The sequence below is a fragment of the Cebidichthys violaceus genome, unplaced genomic scaffold (assembly GCF_023349555.1).
Source record: "Cebidichthys violaceus isolate CVI_PGR_0920_01 unplaced genomic scaffold, fCebVio1.0.p SCAF_31, whole genome shotgun sequence".
Classification (NCBI taxonomy): Eukaryota; Metazoa; Chordata; class Actinopteri; order Perciformes; family Stichaeidae; genus Cebidichthys; species Cebidichthys violaceus.
The window spans coordinates 1-19,768 of record NW_027176495.1 but is presented as its reverse complement, the minus strand read 5'-3'; the positions used below and the strand labels follow the sequence as shown (position 1 = coordinate 19,768).

General features: G+C 45.1%; 1 protein-coding gene across 2 annotated transcripts in view; it reads left to right on the top strand.

The window, feature by feature from the left end:
• Positions 1 to 19,762, top strand: part of LOC137882406 (protein eva-1 homolog C) — a 63,643-nt gene extending 43,881 nt beyond the window's left edge. Inside the window, exons 6-8 of one of the 2 annotated variants that reach the window (XM_068724710.1) lie at positions 14,234 to 14,368; positions 16,896 to 17,096; positions 17,848 to 19,762. In XM_068724710.1, coding sequence (XP_068580811.1) covers positions 14,234 to 14,368; positions 16,896 to 17,096; positions 17,848 to 18,227 — 716 coding nt within the window. In that variant the 3' untranslated portion in view covers positions 18,228 to 19,762. Of the gene's footprint in view, positions 1 to 14,233; positions 14,378 to 16,895; positions 17,097 to 17,847 lie in introns of both variants that reach the window. The other variant, XM_068724709.1, reaches the window with a different exon arrangement.
• Positions 19,763 to 19,768: the final 6 nt, after the last annotated feature.

The following is a 19,768-nucleotide window of genomic DNA, read 5'->3' as shown; positions in this document are numbered from 1 at the left end:
TATCAGTGTTGTTGCCCGGACTGGCCCTGGATGGAGGGATTTGAGGAGCCTCGTAGCTGTAGGGAGTCATTCATCTCCCAGTGAGATTGTGGGAGGTAAGTCCCCTGGATCAGTGGATCCTGCTGGATTTAAAAGGTCAGCGAGGTGGGAGAAGGGAAAAAAATACGCACGGATATTAACACCTGAGGATCCAAAACACACACTTACGTATAAACTCATGCACCGCTGTGATGATACATATGCATCTTTTGTAAGTTTTTGTTTAATGTTGCAACGGCAAGAATTACGTTGCATTGATAGCAAGCATCTACACTATTGATAGCTGCAATATGCAGTTATCCAGACGGTTTATTCAGCAGGCATTCTGCCTCTTTAGTTGCCCTTTTAGCAAACTATGCTCATCCAGGGAAATTCATTTTCTCTCCATGGCCTCCTGGTCAGGGTGAAGGACACTGTCCCTGTGTGTGTGTGTGTGTGTGTGTGTGTGTGTGTGTGTGTGTGTGTGTGTGTGTGTGTGTGTGTGTGTGTGTGTGTGTGTGTGTGTGTGTGTGTGTCCTGCTGGCCTCAAGAAGAACCTTCACAGTAGTCCGGTTAATTAAACCAGAGCGTTGCACCATGAGCCGAGCAGAAAAAGACCCAGTGTTGAGGCGCATGCCAATCATGTGTGTTCATGTCAGTGTTTTACCAAAGGTGTGTATGTTTGCTGACTGTCCTGTCCGGCCAGGTCTGTGTGTACCAGACGGGGGTTAAAATAGTTGGGTGGTGCTTGACTCTGCATTGTATACTGGAAGTTGCGACAGCTTGAAAGTCAGTGACGGGGTAAGAATTTCTCTGACAGCTGCCGTAATGCAGTAACTATGCAAAAGGTTTTAGTACATTAATACAAACAGGATTGTTCAGTTTTCTTTTTTAGATCCATTCTTAAAATTCTGTATTTCCAAAACAAAGTGTTTAAATTAACACAAGAAAGAAACTAAAGGACTAAAATCCTCGTTACATAAAATTTTAAGATGTTTTTGTTTTTTTTGCCATCGGTGATTTCCTGAGTATGCGTTGATTCTCGCCAGCATGTATTACTGCTGGATTTGGGGGAAAGGAGTAAATGCTGCTTTTCTCCTCGTAGAGGACTGGCATGGAGTAGCATGTGGTGTTTCTTTACAGCCCTCCCTTACGTTCCCCTCTCCTCCCCCTCACTTCACCCTGCCTCACTCCCATTAAACTCAATTTGTTCTGAGAGTCACTATGGGCCCAGAAACATGTGCCGTATGAGCTGAAGAAGGCAGAACAACTTGATTTAGAGGAGGATTTAGTGGCATAGTGGGGGAAATAAAGAGAGAGGCGATATAAATGGAGAGAGGGAGAGACATTTATAACGTACATTTAAAGTAGTTAATCATCAGCATATAGTTTGAATGTATAAAATGTTGTTGGCATGCGTTGGCCAACAACTTGCAGTGCTTTTTACGACCTTATTAAAATGAGAGAGAGATGAACAAAAAGAGAGACCGTGAGAGGAGAAGAGACAGAGCACTCCTTTCATGTCATCAGTGTTTTATGCTGTGGCTTGGTTGACTCGTTATTAGAAGCCTGGAGACTTTCAAAAAGCCCAAACACTTCAGAGATCCACGGAGACTTCCAGTAAAGGTTGAAATGTTATGCAGTAGGATTACTGGGTTCCAATTTAATGAAGCCTGAACATCTCAAAGAAGAGACTCTGAGAGGAGGTTTCTATCCAAACGTGTAATAAGTCGGCCCACATTTAGACGTTTTTAATATACAGTAAACATGTGTTTTGGGTTGCTTTGCCTCAGTAATTTTATCGCCGCTGTATTTCAGGTTTTTAGAAATTAGCAGACGTGCTTAATGATGGCTGTGGATTTTTACAGCCAAGGGGTTTTTGAATGAAGCAGTACATGACCAGCTGCAGATGTTAGGCAAGTTGTTTTAGATGTCTGCCAGTTGAAGAAGGAACATCTGCTGTGAAGTAAATTTGTGTAAGTGAGCACCAACTGGGGCTGAATTGTATCCCAATGCTGTCTCAACTTCAAGATTTGTCGGCAATATTTATACACAACAAATAGCTACTGGTGTTAGAATGGAGACACAAATGTGGATCTGGTTTACTTTTACAGGGGCTTGAAGTGAAGTGAAGTATTGGTTGGTTTAGATAGTGATATTTCATTAGTACCTCATTCGTATCTTTAAAACCATTTCTCCACTTGCAGTTTAGTTGCATTACATGCTCAAATATCAAGTAGAGGAGCCTGATATCAGCCGAATGAATCAATTACCCCAGAACCTTTTAGGGTTCCTGACTGAAGACTTTCGTAGACAGCAGATGATCTGACATGGTCTTTGCATGAGAAGCTTCACAACGATACAAATCGTGAGATTAAAGAGTCGGGAAAAACACGCAGCTCAAGCTAACATGTGATGTGTCACGACCTCAAGTGGCCGGGGTTAGTCCACTTATCAATGCGTCCTCTGTGCAGGGCGGCCTCACTGTATATTGATCTCTGATTGTGGCTTTGAGGGTCAAAGGGTATCTGCCATCAGCAGCTGATGTGTCAGTCCTGTGTACCTGGCAAAGGTCAGGAAGTCGTTTTGGAAAGTTATCTGTTGAATGTGTCTGATGGTGTTCAAGCATGGTTGGTTTATAATCGGCTTTCCCAGTAAAAAGTTGTGGTTTTACGGGGAGTTGTAACCAGGAAGTAACCAGGAAGTAACCGGGAAGTAACCAGGAAGTAACCGGGCTACATGGCTTAAGGGATTAAACAAATAACCTAATTTAGAGATTCAGAGGTTCTGGCCCGTGTATTTTTTCTTACTTTAGACAGAGCCAGGCTAGCTATTTCCAGTGTTTATGCTAAACTAATTGCCTCCTGGCTCTAGTCAAACATAGTTTACAGAATTTAGAGTGGATCTTCTCATCTAGCTCTCTGCAAGAAAGCAGTAAGAGCGTTTCTCAAAATGTCAATATTCCATTGACTTTAAAGCTTTTTATCGTGACATATGTAACCTATTGTCTCTAATAGCTACTGTCATTTTAGCGCTTATATTTGTAACGTTAATGTTAAAAGCAGCACTCGACAGGAATACTATTCCTCAAAGGCTTCAAAATATATTCTCACCCATTGGGATGTGTCCTAAATAGCCTAGACCAGTACAGTAGAGCCGGGCTGGGCTGTTATTTAAAATTCTCCGAGAGAACTCCATCGCTCTGATCTCCGGCCAGAGCCCACTGATCCAGCCTCCAAACACCACCGCGGCCTTCCAACCGAGGATGAAGGGATGATAAAAGGAGGGATGGTGGGAAGAAAAGAGGAGAGAAGCATTCTCTATGGCCTTCTTTGGCATGTTCTTTTTTTCTTCTTTTTTTTTTTTTTACCCAGCAGGCCATCTGTTTCCTGTCTGCAATACGACACCAGCACTCCGATTGGGTTCTGCTACTCTTGAGGTGTGTGTGTGTGTGTGTGTGTGTGTGTGTGTGTGTGTGTGTGTGTGTGTGTGTGTGTGTGTGTGTGTGTGTGCTGCTGGAGGCTTTATGATTAGCTACTATCCTAATACAGCTGGTTTATTTATGTTGGTACAAAGTGGCCCATGTGCTCTCATGTGATTGAAGTCTGACACGCTTTGCCCCCAAGTGTGTGGGAACCGCTGACTGCTGTATCATTGATTTATATCGAGTAATCTCATTGGCTGACGTGATGCCGTAATGCAGCATTTTCTCGCATTGTGCCTTCCAGAGTCACGCAAATACACGTTCTTTTTTCACACTTATTTGTATGGAACAGTGTGAACTGACGTGTATTCTAATCAAGTATGTGGTGCGGTAATGGTGGGTGTTTTGTCTGACCACTGTAATAGAGCTGGCTGGATGAATCTGGATAGTCCCCACGCTCTTATTTCATTTGCTTTTTACGACAATGAAGGAGTTCATTTCAGTTACTGTTTAAGTGGTGAGTCGGCATCTTGGCATTAGACAGATCGGACTCTCCTCTCCATCCGCTAAAAGCAGCCTCAGGTCTCAGTCTGCCTTTCACTTTCCTCACTCTCTTCTCCCCTTTCTGACCCTTTCAGATGGGGATTTTCCACCTCTGGGCCCACACTGAATTGCTGGACGTCTGTCTCTGCCAGCGTGTTTGTTTTTAATCGGCGTGCGTAATGACGTCCGTCAGCTAAAGTGAAGCCAGACCTCCGAGTTGTGTTTGTTTAGCGAGGCCGCTGCGGATCCAGGCCTCCGTGGCCAAACCAGACAGATTTTGGGATGCTACTTTTATGCATTCCAAAATGTTGGTAGCTCGCCTGCCGAAGTAAGCAAACGCACATCAGAGCTCCGTTGTTGTCTGTGCCAGATTCGCCGTAGTTTAGACTAGGCAAACGTTGAACTACCGACCCAGAACGGAGAGGAGGTTGACTTCCAGCCGCTATTCTTTTTGAAACGTTGCTTAAGCTAGTTAGCATTTTGCAAATTTTGCAAAAAAAAGAGAGAAACAGTAGTGCTGTCAGAACAAAGGTTGCAATAACTGCACTTGATTTCTCGCATGATCAAAGTACAAAGATGTTGAGACCCACGGCTGCTCTTTAGCAATGTCACAGACAACCACATGCTCCGCGTTTTGATCACAAGATTTCCACTCCTTCATTAGCCAAATAATAAAGAAAGTCTGTCAGTGTTAATATGACAGATGCCCTATAAAGGTCAGTGCCGATTCATTCATGGGTGGTCCTCCAGCTTCTGAGAGTCATTTTAGTGTGAACTCTGGCTCCTCAGATGTTGGCATATCCTAGACCCCTGCATGCAATGACATGTTATAGTAAAATGATTGTGGCATAACAACGTATTGTGGCTCTGTTTGGATGTAACAAAATCCACTCAGCAGCAACTCTAAAGCTCACTAATGAATGTGTTATATATTACAGAGGGTTCAATGCTGGGAGTCTCAGCTTGTTGCCTCGCAGCTAATCTAAACTCTCAGCAAGAAATTCTGCACACTTATTTCCTAAAATGTCAAGCTACTGCTATATATTTGGGTCTGCATGTCCCTCAGTCTGTCTCCTTTCCTAGTGTCATTTGTATTCCTCAGGTAATACTTACGTAGTAACTATAATACTTTTGGACATAAATACAAATATTTCAGACTATTTGATTTAAAGCTGATTTGTCATCATTTCCTCCCTCCTTCTCTTTCCATCCCTCCCACTCTGACTTCCTATCTTCTTCTGTCTCGGGGGTTGAATACATGTGCTGAGAAGGTGTTCTGTGTAATGTACGTGAGACTTAAAGTGTCAAGTGTTGACCCGTGTGTTAGCGTATGCTTGTGTGAGCCTGTTTTATGTCAAAACTGCACCGAACCCCCCAAATAGCATGTCTTACCTCTGGAAGCCACAGTCGGTCCACTGTCGGAAGGTGTCTGCATCCGTTTGATGCCGTAAAGCTTTAGAGCACAGCTGGAATCAACATACTGCCGTAAATACTGCTTTTGTTGTGATGCTTTTCATGGTTTTATGTGAAGCACTTTGAATTACCTTGTTGTTGAAATGTGCTACACAAATAAAGTTGCCTCGCCGTCTGGGCTGAGGGTCGAGGAGACAGATCAGGGGTTGACTCCTGTCGGGTTATTAGTCACTGTAGTCAGGGTTGTAATGATAAAGAAGGGTCTATCCTTTCACCATACTGCTTTCTTTGTCAAGCTTACATTTATATGTATCGATGTATTACATATTCTCCTCTTCACAATGATCAGGGATATTTCAGAATGAAGAAAAAGTTGATGTTTCATAACCAATAGATGATATGGGCAACTGTTAAGTTAGCTCTTTACAACCTCTTTCCCCATTAAGGAGAATGGGACACAGCTAATGCATGAACGTTGCTTGGATCACCATAGAGTAATAACACAGGTCACTTTTAAATCTGCATCCCAGAATGCCCTATTCAGACGGCAATTCAATCAGTCAATTTGAGGCTGGCTCCTAAATTTTTCCCTTCGAAAACGTTTTCAATGAAATGTCTAAGGCAGCAGGAAGACAGGTGTATGACTCTATGAGTCTATTCAGCAGTTCCAAGGACAAAAGACATGCATTGCTTTTAGCCGTCGATGTCGATTCTTTTTTTCAGCATCAACTCCATCAGTTACGCCAAACTAACCGCAGCAGCCCCGAGCCTCGGCGATCCACCTCTTTTGCCCGTTTTGGTGTTAGTGCGGAAGTTGAGCTGCGTCGTCGCTGCCGAGACGGCGACGGCTGGGAGCTTCACAACGGATCTTCAGACACCTCTGAGTGACGTCGCAGAGACTACGTCAATACTTAATAAAAATCTATGGTTCTTGAAGACGAGGATCACGTTTAACTCGTTCACTGATTCTTACCAGGAATAACAGAGAATGGGTTTCATAACGCCCTTCATTAGTCTCAGCGGTCACAAACCAAACAGTCCTAGAATTTGCAAAGGAAACTGAGAGGCAACACAGTTTGAAGCCACTAACAGGTGTATAGTTTGCCTAAATCCTCATGGGTGATGAAGTTGAGAGGAGGACAGTGTTTCATATGGTTTTCCCCCTCCGCTACAGCTCCGGCTGCACGTTTGACATGTGTTTCCATGTGCTTGTACAGGATATTCAATCAAGCCTTAAAGACTTTAGATGGTGGTTTGTAATGGTTTAACTCTGTTAGCTCAGTTTCATTATCTAATCACAGCCGTGTAGTTACTGACTGCAGGGTCTCTGAAGTCCCTCTGGCCCTTCAGCCGCGGCAGCAGCAGGTGTTTTGTTTTAAAGACTGGTGTAAAAGTGTCTCTGGCAGCTTCTGGGTCTATCGCTCCTCTCTCAGGGACGTGCATCTGCATCTGTTGTGCCTCGAGCTGTTTTTAAGACCATGGCTGAGTTGACGGGGGCTAGAAGAAGAAGGACAGGACACAGAGTGGATGTAGCAGGAAATGTAGACGGCGGGACAAACAGATAACCAGCTGCACCAAAAAGAAAATGTCTCAAATGCTAAAGCTTTGGGCCACATGCAAATACGCACACATGCGTTTCCAAAACTGGAGATATATCATCATCTGTGGACCCAATGAGTGCACGGCCGGCAATATATGTGACATTATATGTATTCGGTGCTCCTGTGTGCCAAGAAGCCCAAGCTGTAAGGGGAGAAAACAAATGTTTATGGAGGTTCTTACTCTCTCATCTGTTCTCCCTTTCTCTCTCCTCTCTCTCGATCACAAACAGCTGCTCGGTGTAGCCTGCGATAGCACCCGCCTACTAAAGTCTATTTTCGGAGTGGGTTCTATTAATAGCTCCTAGCAGAGTAATGTCAGAAGTCTGCTCGGATGGGACACGTTCGGTCCGGCGTAGGGCTGTCTGTCAAACCTTTTTTTTTTTTACTTAGGAGAAGTTCTTGAATAGCTGCTTATCTTTAGACGGCATCGGCTTCTTTGGCAAATTCAAAAAAAATTATAATTTGTGTTGGCATTATCAAAAAAAAAATCTCAAAACAATACCTGGCTCGAGTCCAGTGTTGAAATAGCAGACTAGACAGAAGGTGAAGGGTAATATGTGTGTGTGTGTGTGTGTGTGTGTGTGTGTGTGTGTGTGTGTGTGTGTGTGTGCGCACTAAGACCGACGACAGACTCGGGCTGACCTAGACCTCACCGTCTTTATCTCTGTCCAGGCCTGACTGCTAATACGGCCCAGCACCCTGTCAACACACAGAGGAAGAAAAAAACAAAACACGCCTCCCTTTCTCACACACACACACACACACACACACACACACACACACACACACACACACACACACACTAAACAGGGTTTCTCTGCGGAAGAGTTCAAGGTACAACTTACTGTGATTCACCCTCACTTAGAGCTCGTCTAACTACCTGACAATGACAAGACTGAGGGGCACTTATGATGGACAAACGCTGTATGAGGCAGGTGGTAGTGTTTTACCAAAATGATAAAAGAGTGTGCATCGAATCATAGAGCGGCGTAATGACACACGCGTGCTAAAAACCTAACTCTGCCGTGTTATTTTGTCGTGTGTTTATCCTCACTGAAGACGCCAACGTGTCGTGGAGGCTCTCGTACACGCGTCGCTCTGACAACAAGTGTGCGTTTTGTACGTTCACTATAGTGGGATTTCATATTTATACGGTTTTAAATAAACTTCAGGCACCAGGGATGCGTGTTGCGATGCCTCGACCATGCTATTGCCTCTCAGTTAACTTCTCTAATGGAGTTAGTTTTCATCAAAGAGGCCCATTCATGAAGCTAGGCGCAGACCTCGGTGAACTCTCTGTTATTGGATGGAGTGAAGTGGATCTCGCTCCGCAGGCATCTCTGATAACACTTCGGAGCTTTTTGGCTTTTGTCCATTTTGACTTCTCGTTTTAATGTTGTTTCGGAAGTTTGTTTGTAAAATGTAGGTGCATTCAGTATTGAACGTTACCCACAGCCTTCTTTATTTAGTGGTTAAAAACAGGACATTGGTCATGTGGTGACGTAGTGAATTAAGCCTTGATGGATGGAAGTAAACCTTGAGTTTATCACAGTATAAATGTGTGCTTCAGTTCAGTTTTGAAGGCGCGTAGAGACTGGAATTCACTTTGCTCCGTCTTATTGTCACTTTAAGCCTCCATCTGTCGTGTCATTTGATGTATTCAACCTCGCAATCGATTGAGAATGAAAGAAAGAACGTCGACGGGCAACGTTCAATCTCAACCTGTTGTTACTGTCCCACGTTTACAGAGACGAGGCGGCTACTTTTAGCTAGTTATCGTTCACCAAAACGCCACGCATTCCTCAGGTCCCAGTAGATTTAAAGCGTTGATTTTATAAACTGCCGCGTGTCGACCAGCTGTTGCCGTCTGCTAAAGATAGCGCCGTTGTTTAGATCAGCCCGTGACATGTGTCGGAACATGCTCGTTGAATGTTGCTCACTTTATTCCTGTCGCGATTGTGTAAAGACAGATTCTGCCACTAGCCGTTCCTCTCTCTCTCTCTCTCTCTCTCTCTCTCTCTCTCTCTCTCTCTCTCTCTCTCTTCTCTCTCTCTCGCTCTCTCTCTGCTCCATGTCGGCAAACAACAAATGAAAATCTCTGTCATTTTACAACCTCAGCAAGCTCTCTCACCCAATCAAAGAAAAAAAACAAAAACCCCAGCATCCCGTTACCTCACAGCTCTGATATGAAGGAGTGAGTTAGGCGAGCGTGTGGTTCGATGATTCAGCGTTGGTCACATCCTTGTTGACCCAGTGGAACGTCAGATAATGATGAGGCAGCGCTGACTCCGACAGCTCCTCTCCCACGTCCAGCCGATATATAGAGACATGGAAATGAAAACATGAGAACCATCTGAGGGTGGCTTTCACGGTCAGAGGTCAAGTCTCGCCAACACAGAAATAGCCTGATTTCTTTTAAAGGAAGCAGATTGGTGAAGAAATGATTTCATGTCCCCATGATGAAGACTTACCGCCTAGTTTACAGTACAAACACAGCTCAGCAAGGTTTTCCAGTAAGAGAACGTTTGTGCTGTAAAATGCTCTTTCAATTAAATTGCTTTTGTGTTACGTAGTTTCCGTCTAATATTACACAGTCTTTATAATTTAAGACAACTGCTGATAGAATATCTTCAGTAGAATCGGACAAGCTGGCATTGTTTATAGGTTCGATTCACCGACGGTGGAAATCTAGGAGACAATGGATGTATCATCACACTCAAACCCTCCTCTTTGTTTTCAAACCGGGCTGGAAGTTGTGGATATTATCAGAATTGTGGGATTCTTGTCTGTGTGGGCTCTGGGGGGGGGGGGGCTCCACAACTGAGGGATTTTTCTCACTGATTGTTATGACCCCACACTGTCAACAGAGCATCTATTCCTGTCTCTGCATCCATGTTAAAGACGCCAACTGTGTGTGCGGTGTGTGTGTGCGGTGTGTGTGTGTGTGTGTGTGTGTGTGAGGAGTGTTTCTAAACAGCCAAAACAGCTGGGACTTTGGAGTCTAACTGACGATCGTGGTGAAGTGAGAGCGAGTGCGTTCGCTGCCCGTGCTGTGGCATCTGTACGTGTGTGTGTTGCGTTTGTGGGTGTCTCACAGCAGAGTGATGTGTGTTATTCATTAACGTAAAAAAAAAAAAATCTGAATGTAGGGCAAGGGGGCTCAAGGATGGGGGGTTGAGCTCTCTCTCCATCCTGGAATGTAGTCCCGACCTTCACTAACCCGACTCTGGATGCCGTTAGACGATGTCACCATCCAGCTATGTCTCGCTTTAGTAGAACATACCTGTGTTATGTTAAAGAACGCTGCATGAGCACAAGAAGCTCCGAGCCAACTAAGGGCTTTTTCTAGCCTACACAAAATCCACACCGACTTGATTTGCTGATTTGATTACGCATTCGTGCGTCTGAGCCAAAAAGACAAAGCTGAACTTTTTCCTGGATCTCCAGACGTTTGAGACTTGGTTCTCATAACTTGCTGTAAAGGTTCTCTGAGCTGCGTCTGCCTCGTAGTTACAAGAACTTCCTAGCACAGCCAGTTTTCCAACGAGTGGCCTTAGATGGGCTCCAGAAGTGCTTATGAGGGGGATTAGGCGTCTCGCTGAAGGACATATTAATTACTGGTAACATTCCCAACTTTCATCGTTTGTCTATAGATTTTAAAAGACATCATGTAAATTAGATTAGTTTACAGTTGATGGGATAAAACTCTCAAAAGCACTGGTATGCTCCTTTAAGCCTCCTTTTAAGGTTACCACAGTCCCAGTGAATGTTCTCTAGCAGACACACACACACACACACACACACACACACACACACACACACTCGTAACAAAAGCTAATAAAGTAGTAGAGAAGGTTAGATGCCCACACTAACATAAAAAATGGAGCAGAACCAGAAAAAACCCCACAGCTCAGACCACCGGTCCCTTGATCGAGTTCACAGTCTACTTTGCAAAGACGAGACGAGAGTCGGCGTGTTAATCGTGTCCTGTGGCACGCATGCAATTAGGCATGCAGCCGTTCATTTTCACAGTGTGAGGTCGGGGCGGGAAGGTAAACAGGACGGTAACGCCTCAGCTCGGCTCGGGTCGGGGGGAGGTTTGTGTATCTCTGTGCCACTCGCACGTTCTCGTCCATGTGCTGCGCCGCCCGCATCTAAGCGACACGCAACCGTATCTACATGTGAAAATATACAATCCATCTCTCGCCCGCAAGGCCTGTCAAAATGTGCACAAACATTCTCGCACACAAACACGATCGAACCCAATCAGCTACTGGAGGCCGGATGCTGTTAGAGCGTTACGCTGACTGTTCAGGAAAGAAGAAGAAGAAGAAGAAGAAGAAGAAGAATGCAATCTCAACACCTTCAGCTTCTGCCCTGTTCACCTTTGCATGTTGTTCTGCAGGAATGCCATCAGTTCAGTAAAAAAATAGTTGTGTGTCTGTGTGTGTGTGTGTGTGTGTGTGTGTGTGTGTGTGTGTCGATGGGCTTGTGAACGTGAGCTTGTAGATGTCTGCATGCCTGTCTGTCTGGTGTCTTGAGTGGGAGACAGGAGAACAGAATACATTTTGTGAGTCTTAAGTGTGTCTATAAACAGTGATTTGAATTCTCGAGGCATTGCCTGTGTGTGTGTGTGTGTGTGCGTGTGTGTGCGTGTGTGTGTATCAAGTGAATGTTGGGTCTCCGACAGCGCTTTAATGTTGTAGATTAAGTAGGCTCTGGCTGTGTGCTGATTGAAACCAGACGTTTTTTGCTACAGACACATGCCCACATATGCCAGCACATTGTTTCAATGCCCTTTAAAAAAAAAGAAAAAGAAATGAAATGCTATACGTAGATCCTTTTAGGAGAAATGTGTCGCCCAAAGTGTGATATATATTTTGAATCTGATATGGAACAAATCTCTCTCTATCTCTACGTATGCCATCTCCAGTCATTAGTGTGTGTTGTACACCTTATTTCACAGTGTCTCACACACTCTCTTTTTCTCTCCTTCTGTCTTTTATGAATGTAGAGCACATCTCAATCAGCGGTGGGTCACGTTGAGTCACCCAAGACAGAGAATGCGTTAGATGAGTGCCACCACATTGAGACTTAAGCTCACAGAAAAGTCACAGTGGGCTGTCTTCATTCGGGCCCAAATCTCAGCGAGCTGAAGCAGACGGAGCGTTAAAGAATGCCCCTAAAACACTGACCCGGGTCTGATCTCACCTCGGATTTAGCATTGTTTAACATTTCATTATACCCCTCTGGCGCGCAGGGCTTTGTCCCAACTGTGTTCTGCATCGGTCAGCACACATGGCCCACAAACATACACACGTACAGACATGCACACACACACACACACACACACACGCACGCTCCGGCCTGCAGAGCCCAGTGAAAACAAAGCTGGGCTCTGCCAGAGTAAACACGACCCATTGTTACGGGACACTCTTTCCCGCCTCGTATCTTCGGTGCCCGTGGCGGTCCAGGGCCCTGAGAGGTCCAGGGCCCTGAGAGGTACGGCGCTGGCACCGGTCCCGCTTAGTCGAGTTATATTGAGACTCATTTGCCAATGCGTTCATATGACCATGTCATTATAATGCAGGCTGTGGAGTGTGATTTATGTCCTCGGTTTCTCTCCCTTGCACTCCTCTTTCTCTCTTTTACTGTTTCACGTTTTACTGCCTGGCTCCTTAAGTGTGGTTTGCGGCCGTTTGCTTCGAGGTTTTTTTTTTTTTAGCTTTTTGACAATTATTTTTAGACAAGCAGCAGTCAATTCACTACAATGTACCAGCTTCAGCCCATAGAAGACATGGGAAATGTCTGTTTAGAAGGCTAGATCTTCTAATGTTAAATCAGTGTGTTGGACTGTGTGTGTACACAATGCATGCGTGTGTATGTGCGTGTATCAGGTGGCCTCGAGTGTTCACGAGCTCGCGTATCTCACTTACGCGTCCCTTGATTGTGTTAAAATGTGAAAGCGTGCGCAGTGCATCGTGGCGTTTCTCAGCTGTGACCCTGGGCCCACATGTGCAGCCAATTAGAGCCAATCAGAAGGCTGTAATCAGGGCGTGGTGTGGGGGGGGGGGTTAAGACCCGTGATTAGTGTGTCAGACTGATGAGGAAGGACAGGGGAAGCTGCCGGGCCCAATCCCATTTCTCTGCGTTCTTCACTTCCACATATGGAGCAGCTTTTTGTTTATTTAGCTTCTGCCAACCAGATCTGAAAAAAAAAAAAATGGGGGGGGGGTGTTTGAAATTCTTGTGTTTTTAACCTATTTAGGCATCAGATTGGTGCGGTTTGCCACATGAGATGATGCAATTACAGAAAGGTATTTAAATGTAAGGCAATACCTTTCTACAGCTGACAACTCACCCAACACCATATGAAGTCTCCTGCTGCAGTGTGGTGACAGAGTGCAGCACCATTGTGTCGTCTTTGTAAGGCAGTTGCTGTTATCGTTTGGCTGCACCACAGCGAAAGAAAAATGTTAGCAGCTGTAGTAAGTCGGTGTTTTAAGGAGTACGGTACATATACTGTATTTTCTCTAGCTGTAATCCTTATGTGTTGTAAGTAAGGACTCCCGTTTACGCAGCAATATGGCAAACCAATGGTTCAACTTGTATAACAGTGCTGTACACTTGCCATACAGTCTGAAACACAAACACTGCATGTCGTGATCTGCAGGATAAATGTCAGTGAATCTTCCTATGAAGTCTTGTCATCATTGCTTGAAATGCATCCGGGCCACAAGTAGCTTCCAGCGGAGGGAGCTTCAGCGAGGTCGCTCCGCTTTCTTCCTGCACTTTGATTGACTCTTGGGTCCAGAATAACTTTTTCGGGAAATCAGAGCGCAAGGTCAGAAGGAGGAGTGTGTGTGTGTGTGTGTGTGTGTGTGTGTGTGTGTGTGTGTGTGTGTGTGTGTGTGTGTGTGTGTGTGTGTGTGTGAATCACTTCCATCAGGCCGTCTCATTCATAGCTCCTCACTCCTCCGTTCACAATACACAGCCAGTGAAATACAGACAACACAGAAGGTCTATTTACAGACTTAACTGCTTGTACTGATATGTCTTAAGATATACAAATATAATCAGATACTATTGGCTTATCGTTTTGGTCATGCTTTATGCAGAACTGTGATAGAAATGATTGTTATACATGTCCTTTACAAATCACCTAATTATCCTCGTTGTGTGTTTCTTGGACTCTCCTCCTTTGCTCCACCTCCACCCGTCCTTCTCTTTGAAGTCCCAAAGAAGTTGCTGCAGGAGCACGGACCCAGACCGCCGGTGTACTCCCCTCCAGCCAGCACCCATGACCCCAACATAGTGGGAGACAGCCCTCCGGAGGGGAGCTCAGTCAAAAGCCCCGACGCTGTTCCAGGTGAGCAAAGTGAGGAACGCCAAAGCTTTTTTTTTTTTTTTTTTACACTCTCACACACACACACACACACACACACACTCACGGCCTCCTGTGGAGAGCAGTTAACACTAAACAGTCCCGAGGCCTCCCAGGCATCAAAAGAACCAGTACTTCAGCTCTCAAATCAGGCCATATATATATATATATATATATGTGTGTATGTATATCTAAAGTCACACGGGTTCAAATGTTTCCATATGTATCCAACCAGGGCCATCGGTTTGGACCATTTATGATCATCGGTCTTAAAAATTATACTGCTTTCCAAGAGCCAATGATGTGACCGCTATATAAATCAGCCTGCTGCACTATCTCACTCCCACAGAGAGGAAGAGGGAGAAGACAATGAAATGAAAGAGAGGAAAGAAAAAAGAAAGAGATGCCAGCGAAGAGGGAAAGTTCAACAAAGCTGTATTGATGAGCGGATGGTGGCCTGAGTCCAGCTCACTAATTACTCTGCTCAGCTACCGGCGCTGTACTGATTAGGAGGACGGACGGATGAACGAGGAGCTAAGAGAGGGAGCGGACGCGACGATGTGCGCTAGCAGATCTAGAAAAACCTGTTTCCATCCCCGAAGCACCGATAGGGGATGAAGAACAAGAAACATTAAACTGTAAATATAGGCATCCGGATTCGTCTCATTGCTCTTTGTTTCTTTTCAACCGGACAGATTTGATCTTTCTGCCCGACCGACATGTTGTCAGTACACAGGACAGCTGGATCACCAGTTTCACGACGTATTTCTTAAAGGAATAGGTCGACATTTTTTCTCGTGCCCAGAAGTCCTAAAACTTAAATTCTTGATTTCTCTCGTGTGTTTCTCCGTTATATGTATTTATGTTGCTCGTTGTTTTTATGACAACAATTTCATATTGATACGCGAGGCTTAGGTTGGGTGAATTATTCAAGCCAAAGTTTGTCATGGTAGTATCATCACATCAAACGGACATTTTCTGCATTTTCAGCCTGACTTATTTGTGTTTTTGGAAACTTTAGGAAGTCGTCTAGAATTTAAAATAACTTTAATTTGAACACCACTTGGCAGGACGGGACCATGTTGTTGAACTGAACCCGTTAGAAAGGTAAACTAGGTTCAAGTTGTAGACCACAGGTTTTATGGTCTCCATGTTTGGTCTGCAATTCCCAGAGATCCTTTGGCCGCTATGGTGTTTTTCTTTTTTTACGGGAATCTTATTTCCGTGAAGTACTCCCGTATTTTTTTTTTCTGTTGTCTCTTCCGCGATGATGCCAGTTGCAGCTGGTCCTAACTACCCAGTTCATCTGACAACATGAAATACTGTGGATCACTCTGATTGAGGCACATCATGTTTGGTTCAAGGATTTTAACTGTAAAAAAAATGTCACCGTTAAAACAAACAAAGGTATTATTAATAATGATTTCACCCGAAGACATCATTATATTTTTTAACACTGCTCGTGTTTTCTGTTGACAATCTATTTTGACGTGTGTTATTTGCGGTCTGCTGGTTGAATGGGTGCAAACATTTACCTCCTCGGTGAGCAATTCCCGTCTAAACTGCATTTATCAGATAAAGAGAGCCTGACGCACCAAAGACACTCTGCAGTTAGAGGTCAGTGGTGTGTGTGTGTGTGTGTGTGTGTGTGTGTGTGTGTGTGTGTGTGTGTGTGTGTGTGTGTGTGTGTGTGTGTGTGTGTGTGTGTGTGTGTGCAAGCTCACCTACAGTAACAGAGAAGAGACACAGCGTTGGCTGCCTGAGGTGGAGGCTTGTTTCTTTCAGTAAGGCATTGCTTATTCATGGAGCTGAAGTTACAGGAGTCACCGATCCAACCTAAACACTTCCTCAGGTTAACTGGATGTGACTACGCCAAGAAAAATGTGTTTAACTCTAAGCGATCGAACCGCTCTGCCGATCTCAATCCCTCCACGTTTGCGTAAACCACACGAGCCAGCGTGTAAACACCGAAAGAAGTCCCGCTGTGATGAGAATCCGTTCTCATCTATAAATAGATTGTTTTCTGAGATTTTTTTGGGGGGGGGAGCTTTTTTTGAAATGTTGCCAAAGTGCAAACTTTTCCCCGTGTGTGTTGTCTGTTCCCCGAATGAGTCACAATGAGTTTGACAGAAGCGGATATCTCGTATATATATCTTCTGAATCACACAACTCTCTGTGAACACATGTGCGCACTTTATGCGTCACGCGTCTTTTATACAGAAGCGTATATCTCCTAAAATCAAAAACCGCTGTGAGACTGCAGATGACTCAGTGGTCTGAGCGCTGTAGTCACAATACCTCAGAAACGATGCCCTCTGACTTTACTGTAACTGAGCCCACCGGTGGCGTCATAACCCGACTGAGCTCGCTCCATGCTCCGTGATCTCAGAGCGTAGTCATGGACACAGGAAACTTCTCAAAAAAGTCTAAATACGGAATTCAAATGCAACATGAATGACCCTCTTAGAATCTGCTTTGTGTCGTTAAACTGAACTTTATTCTGCTTTTGCAGATAGGAAGAAGATTCGGGAGACTGACCCCAACGAGGAGAAGTTGTCAGAAGCAGGAGGAGGAGGAGGAGGAGGAGGTGGTGGAGGAGGAGGAGGAGAAAGTCCACTGCGGCCCCCGGGCATGAATCCCATCATCAACTCCACCTCTAGCGCCAACATGGCCCTCATCAGCAACGCACTGGCGGCCTTCACTTACGTATCAGGTAGGGCATGATTCCTATCGTCGAGTCGCGTCACATCAGCAGCCTAAATATGCAGGAGAGTCAGAAACCATAACCGGACCTCTTTTCACTTCTAAAGTAAAAGATGAAAATCCACCACAGGGATCATTGTTAGTCTTAAGATTCAAGTATTTGAGTGTGTAGTTTTATGTGGTACATGTGTATCCTGGGTTTCATTTTCCTTGGTACTGAACGGTATGTAAATGTGGTAAAAGTTCTTGTTTTATGACCTCAAATAAACAAGTTTATACACAGTGAAATGCATAAATCGTGCAGTCAAATAAACTGAACTTCCATTACACATTAACTGTAACGCGTAATGGTGGAAGTTGACCCTGTGCAAGATCGGCTTACCCGGCTTAAAAATGCTGGATGCCGCCAGTGAATTGAATGTCGGCGAGGACTGAAATACGCGATGAGCAAGACTCCTACAACCTGGAGGAGCTGTTTGGGGGTCAATGAGCGTGAGTTAGAAGCAAAGAGCAGTTACAGTAATCAAGCCATTAGTTTCAACCAGAAGCTGTGCAGGTAGAGTACTGTAACAGAGAGACAATGTGCAGAGTGAAGCAGAATCCTAATTAGAGGAAGAGCAGCTCTGGTCCACCTGGAGCTCGAGGCGATGGGACACATTAACCAACATTAGCAGCATGTGAAAATACATTTCTGACGATGAGTGGAAGGAGAAGAAGGAGACTCAACTAGCTTCTTGTCTTTCTCCCCCCCCCCCTACCAGACCACCCAGAGAGGGCCGCGCTCTTCTTCGTCTGCGGCGTGTGTTTGGGCCTCTTCCTCACACTCTTCGCCCTGGTGATCCAGATCTCCTGCCGCACCGACTGCCAGTCCCGTCAGCGGCCTCCTGCCAAGAAGCGAGCGCGCCCCGCCGACTCTTCCTCCGATTCCAGCGACTCGGACTCGGACTGGGACACCACCTCGGATCTGTCGGCGCGGCGGCACCGGCGATTCGAACGCACGCTCAACATGAACGTATTCACGTCGGCGGAGGAGCTGGAGAGAGCGCAGAGGCTGGAGGAGCGGGAGCGAATCATCCGAGAGATCTGGATGAACGGGCAACCTGACATCCCCGGGACACGGAGCCTCAACCGGTATTACTGAGGACCGCTGAGGGACATTTCTTATAGAAAGCTTACTCGACTTCAACGACGTTTAGTACGCACTTGGGTCGGACGGGGAAAGAGACGCGGCCCTCGTGAAGCGAGCGTGCAAGCTGTGGACTCACACCGGTGAGGACAGTTGAGGGTATTGCAGACTCGGGAAGAAAGCTCTCTTCCCCTCTGCTGGTTTGCATATATTCCTCTGGGTATCATAAGCTGTGTACCCCATTCAGTAAGAGAATAAGCTCCCACTCTGCATGGTAAGCTCACACACACACACACCCCCCCCCCCCCCCCCCCCCCCCCCCCCCCCTTTTCCTGCCGGAAGCCAGAGGTGAAGGGCTACACTGCCTTGCCCCTGACCCCAGCGGGCCCTTTTTGAAGTGGGGATTTATGGGTTAGCAGCCTTAAGACACACACAGGCCTGTAGGAACTACACAGCGACTGGAGGAGCGAGGCCTCAGACACAACGTGAGTCACCCGCAAAAGACTGTGACGCTCGGAGCTTCCTGCTCGGCACCCTCCAGTATTTAAGAGAGGACTTTACAGAGGAGGCAGCAGAAAGCAGAACAAAAAAAGGGTTTTGTGGGATAACGTGAGACAATCTCTCCACAGTGAATAACCGCCGCTGCCTTTTGAACTTTTATTAAAACCAAAATATATTTTTGGGGAATTCATCTCAACCCTTATGAAATCTATTTTATAATATTTAATAGTTTATTGATGTTGTGTATTTTTGTTCTCAAGTATGGTTTATCATGAGATATTTTTTTTTTTTTTTTTATACTTGGCGAAGGTTGTCTGGCACCTCAGGGATGCAATCCTAGTGTTTCTGTGTTTGGTTGATGTATTTGCTTCCTAAGAAGGGGATCAGCCCATTTAAAAATACAGCTAATGTCAGCATTTTAAAGAAAAGAATTAGAAATATCATATATATATATATATATATATATTGAGCCTCAAAGAGGTTTAGTGATGTAACCTTATTTTTGATACAGTATGTTTAATTCACAGTGCAGTGCCTTTTCTAGCTACTAAGTCACTGTTGTCAAGAGTGCAGAGTGTACGAACCAACAACTTGTCAAAATGATTTATTAATTGGATATTCCCAAATTGATTTCACTGTTGCTTTGCTGAAGTAGAGCATGTTTCAAACCTGTCACTGACACGCTATGCACTTGCTGCTCTCCCCAGATGTAAATGTACGTAACCCGGAATATGCCAATTTTGTACCAGTGAATTTTGCTGGAAATAATTTTCTGGTCCTTGCAAAAAAAAAAAAAAAAAAATGTTCAGGTCTCGCGTCAACCGTGCCTTTTATTTCTGAGACACCAGTGCTGAATGGGATGCTCGGGGTGATCGCTGCTCGTGGCCGTCTGGAGAAGGAACCGGCACTGAACAAAGGTTCACAGTGGACATGCAACCTGCGTCTCTAAAATCATGTTGCCAGTTTATTAAAATAAGCTATTGTAAATCCAGCTCTGTTCGTGCTGCCTTGGATTCAAGCGTGGAAATAATTATAGTGTTCATGAAAGAAAGCTT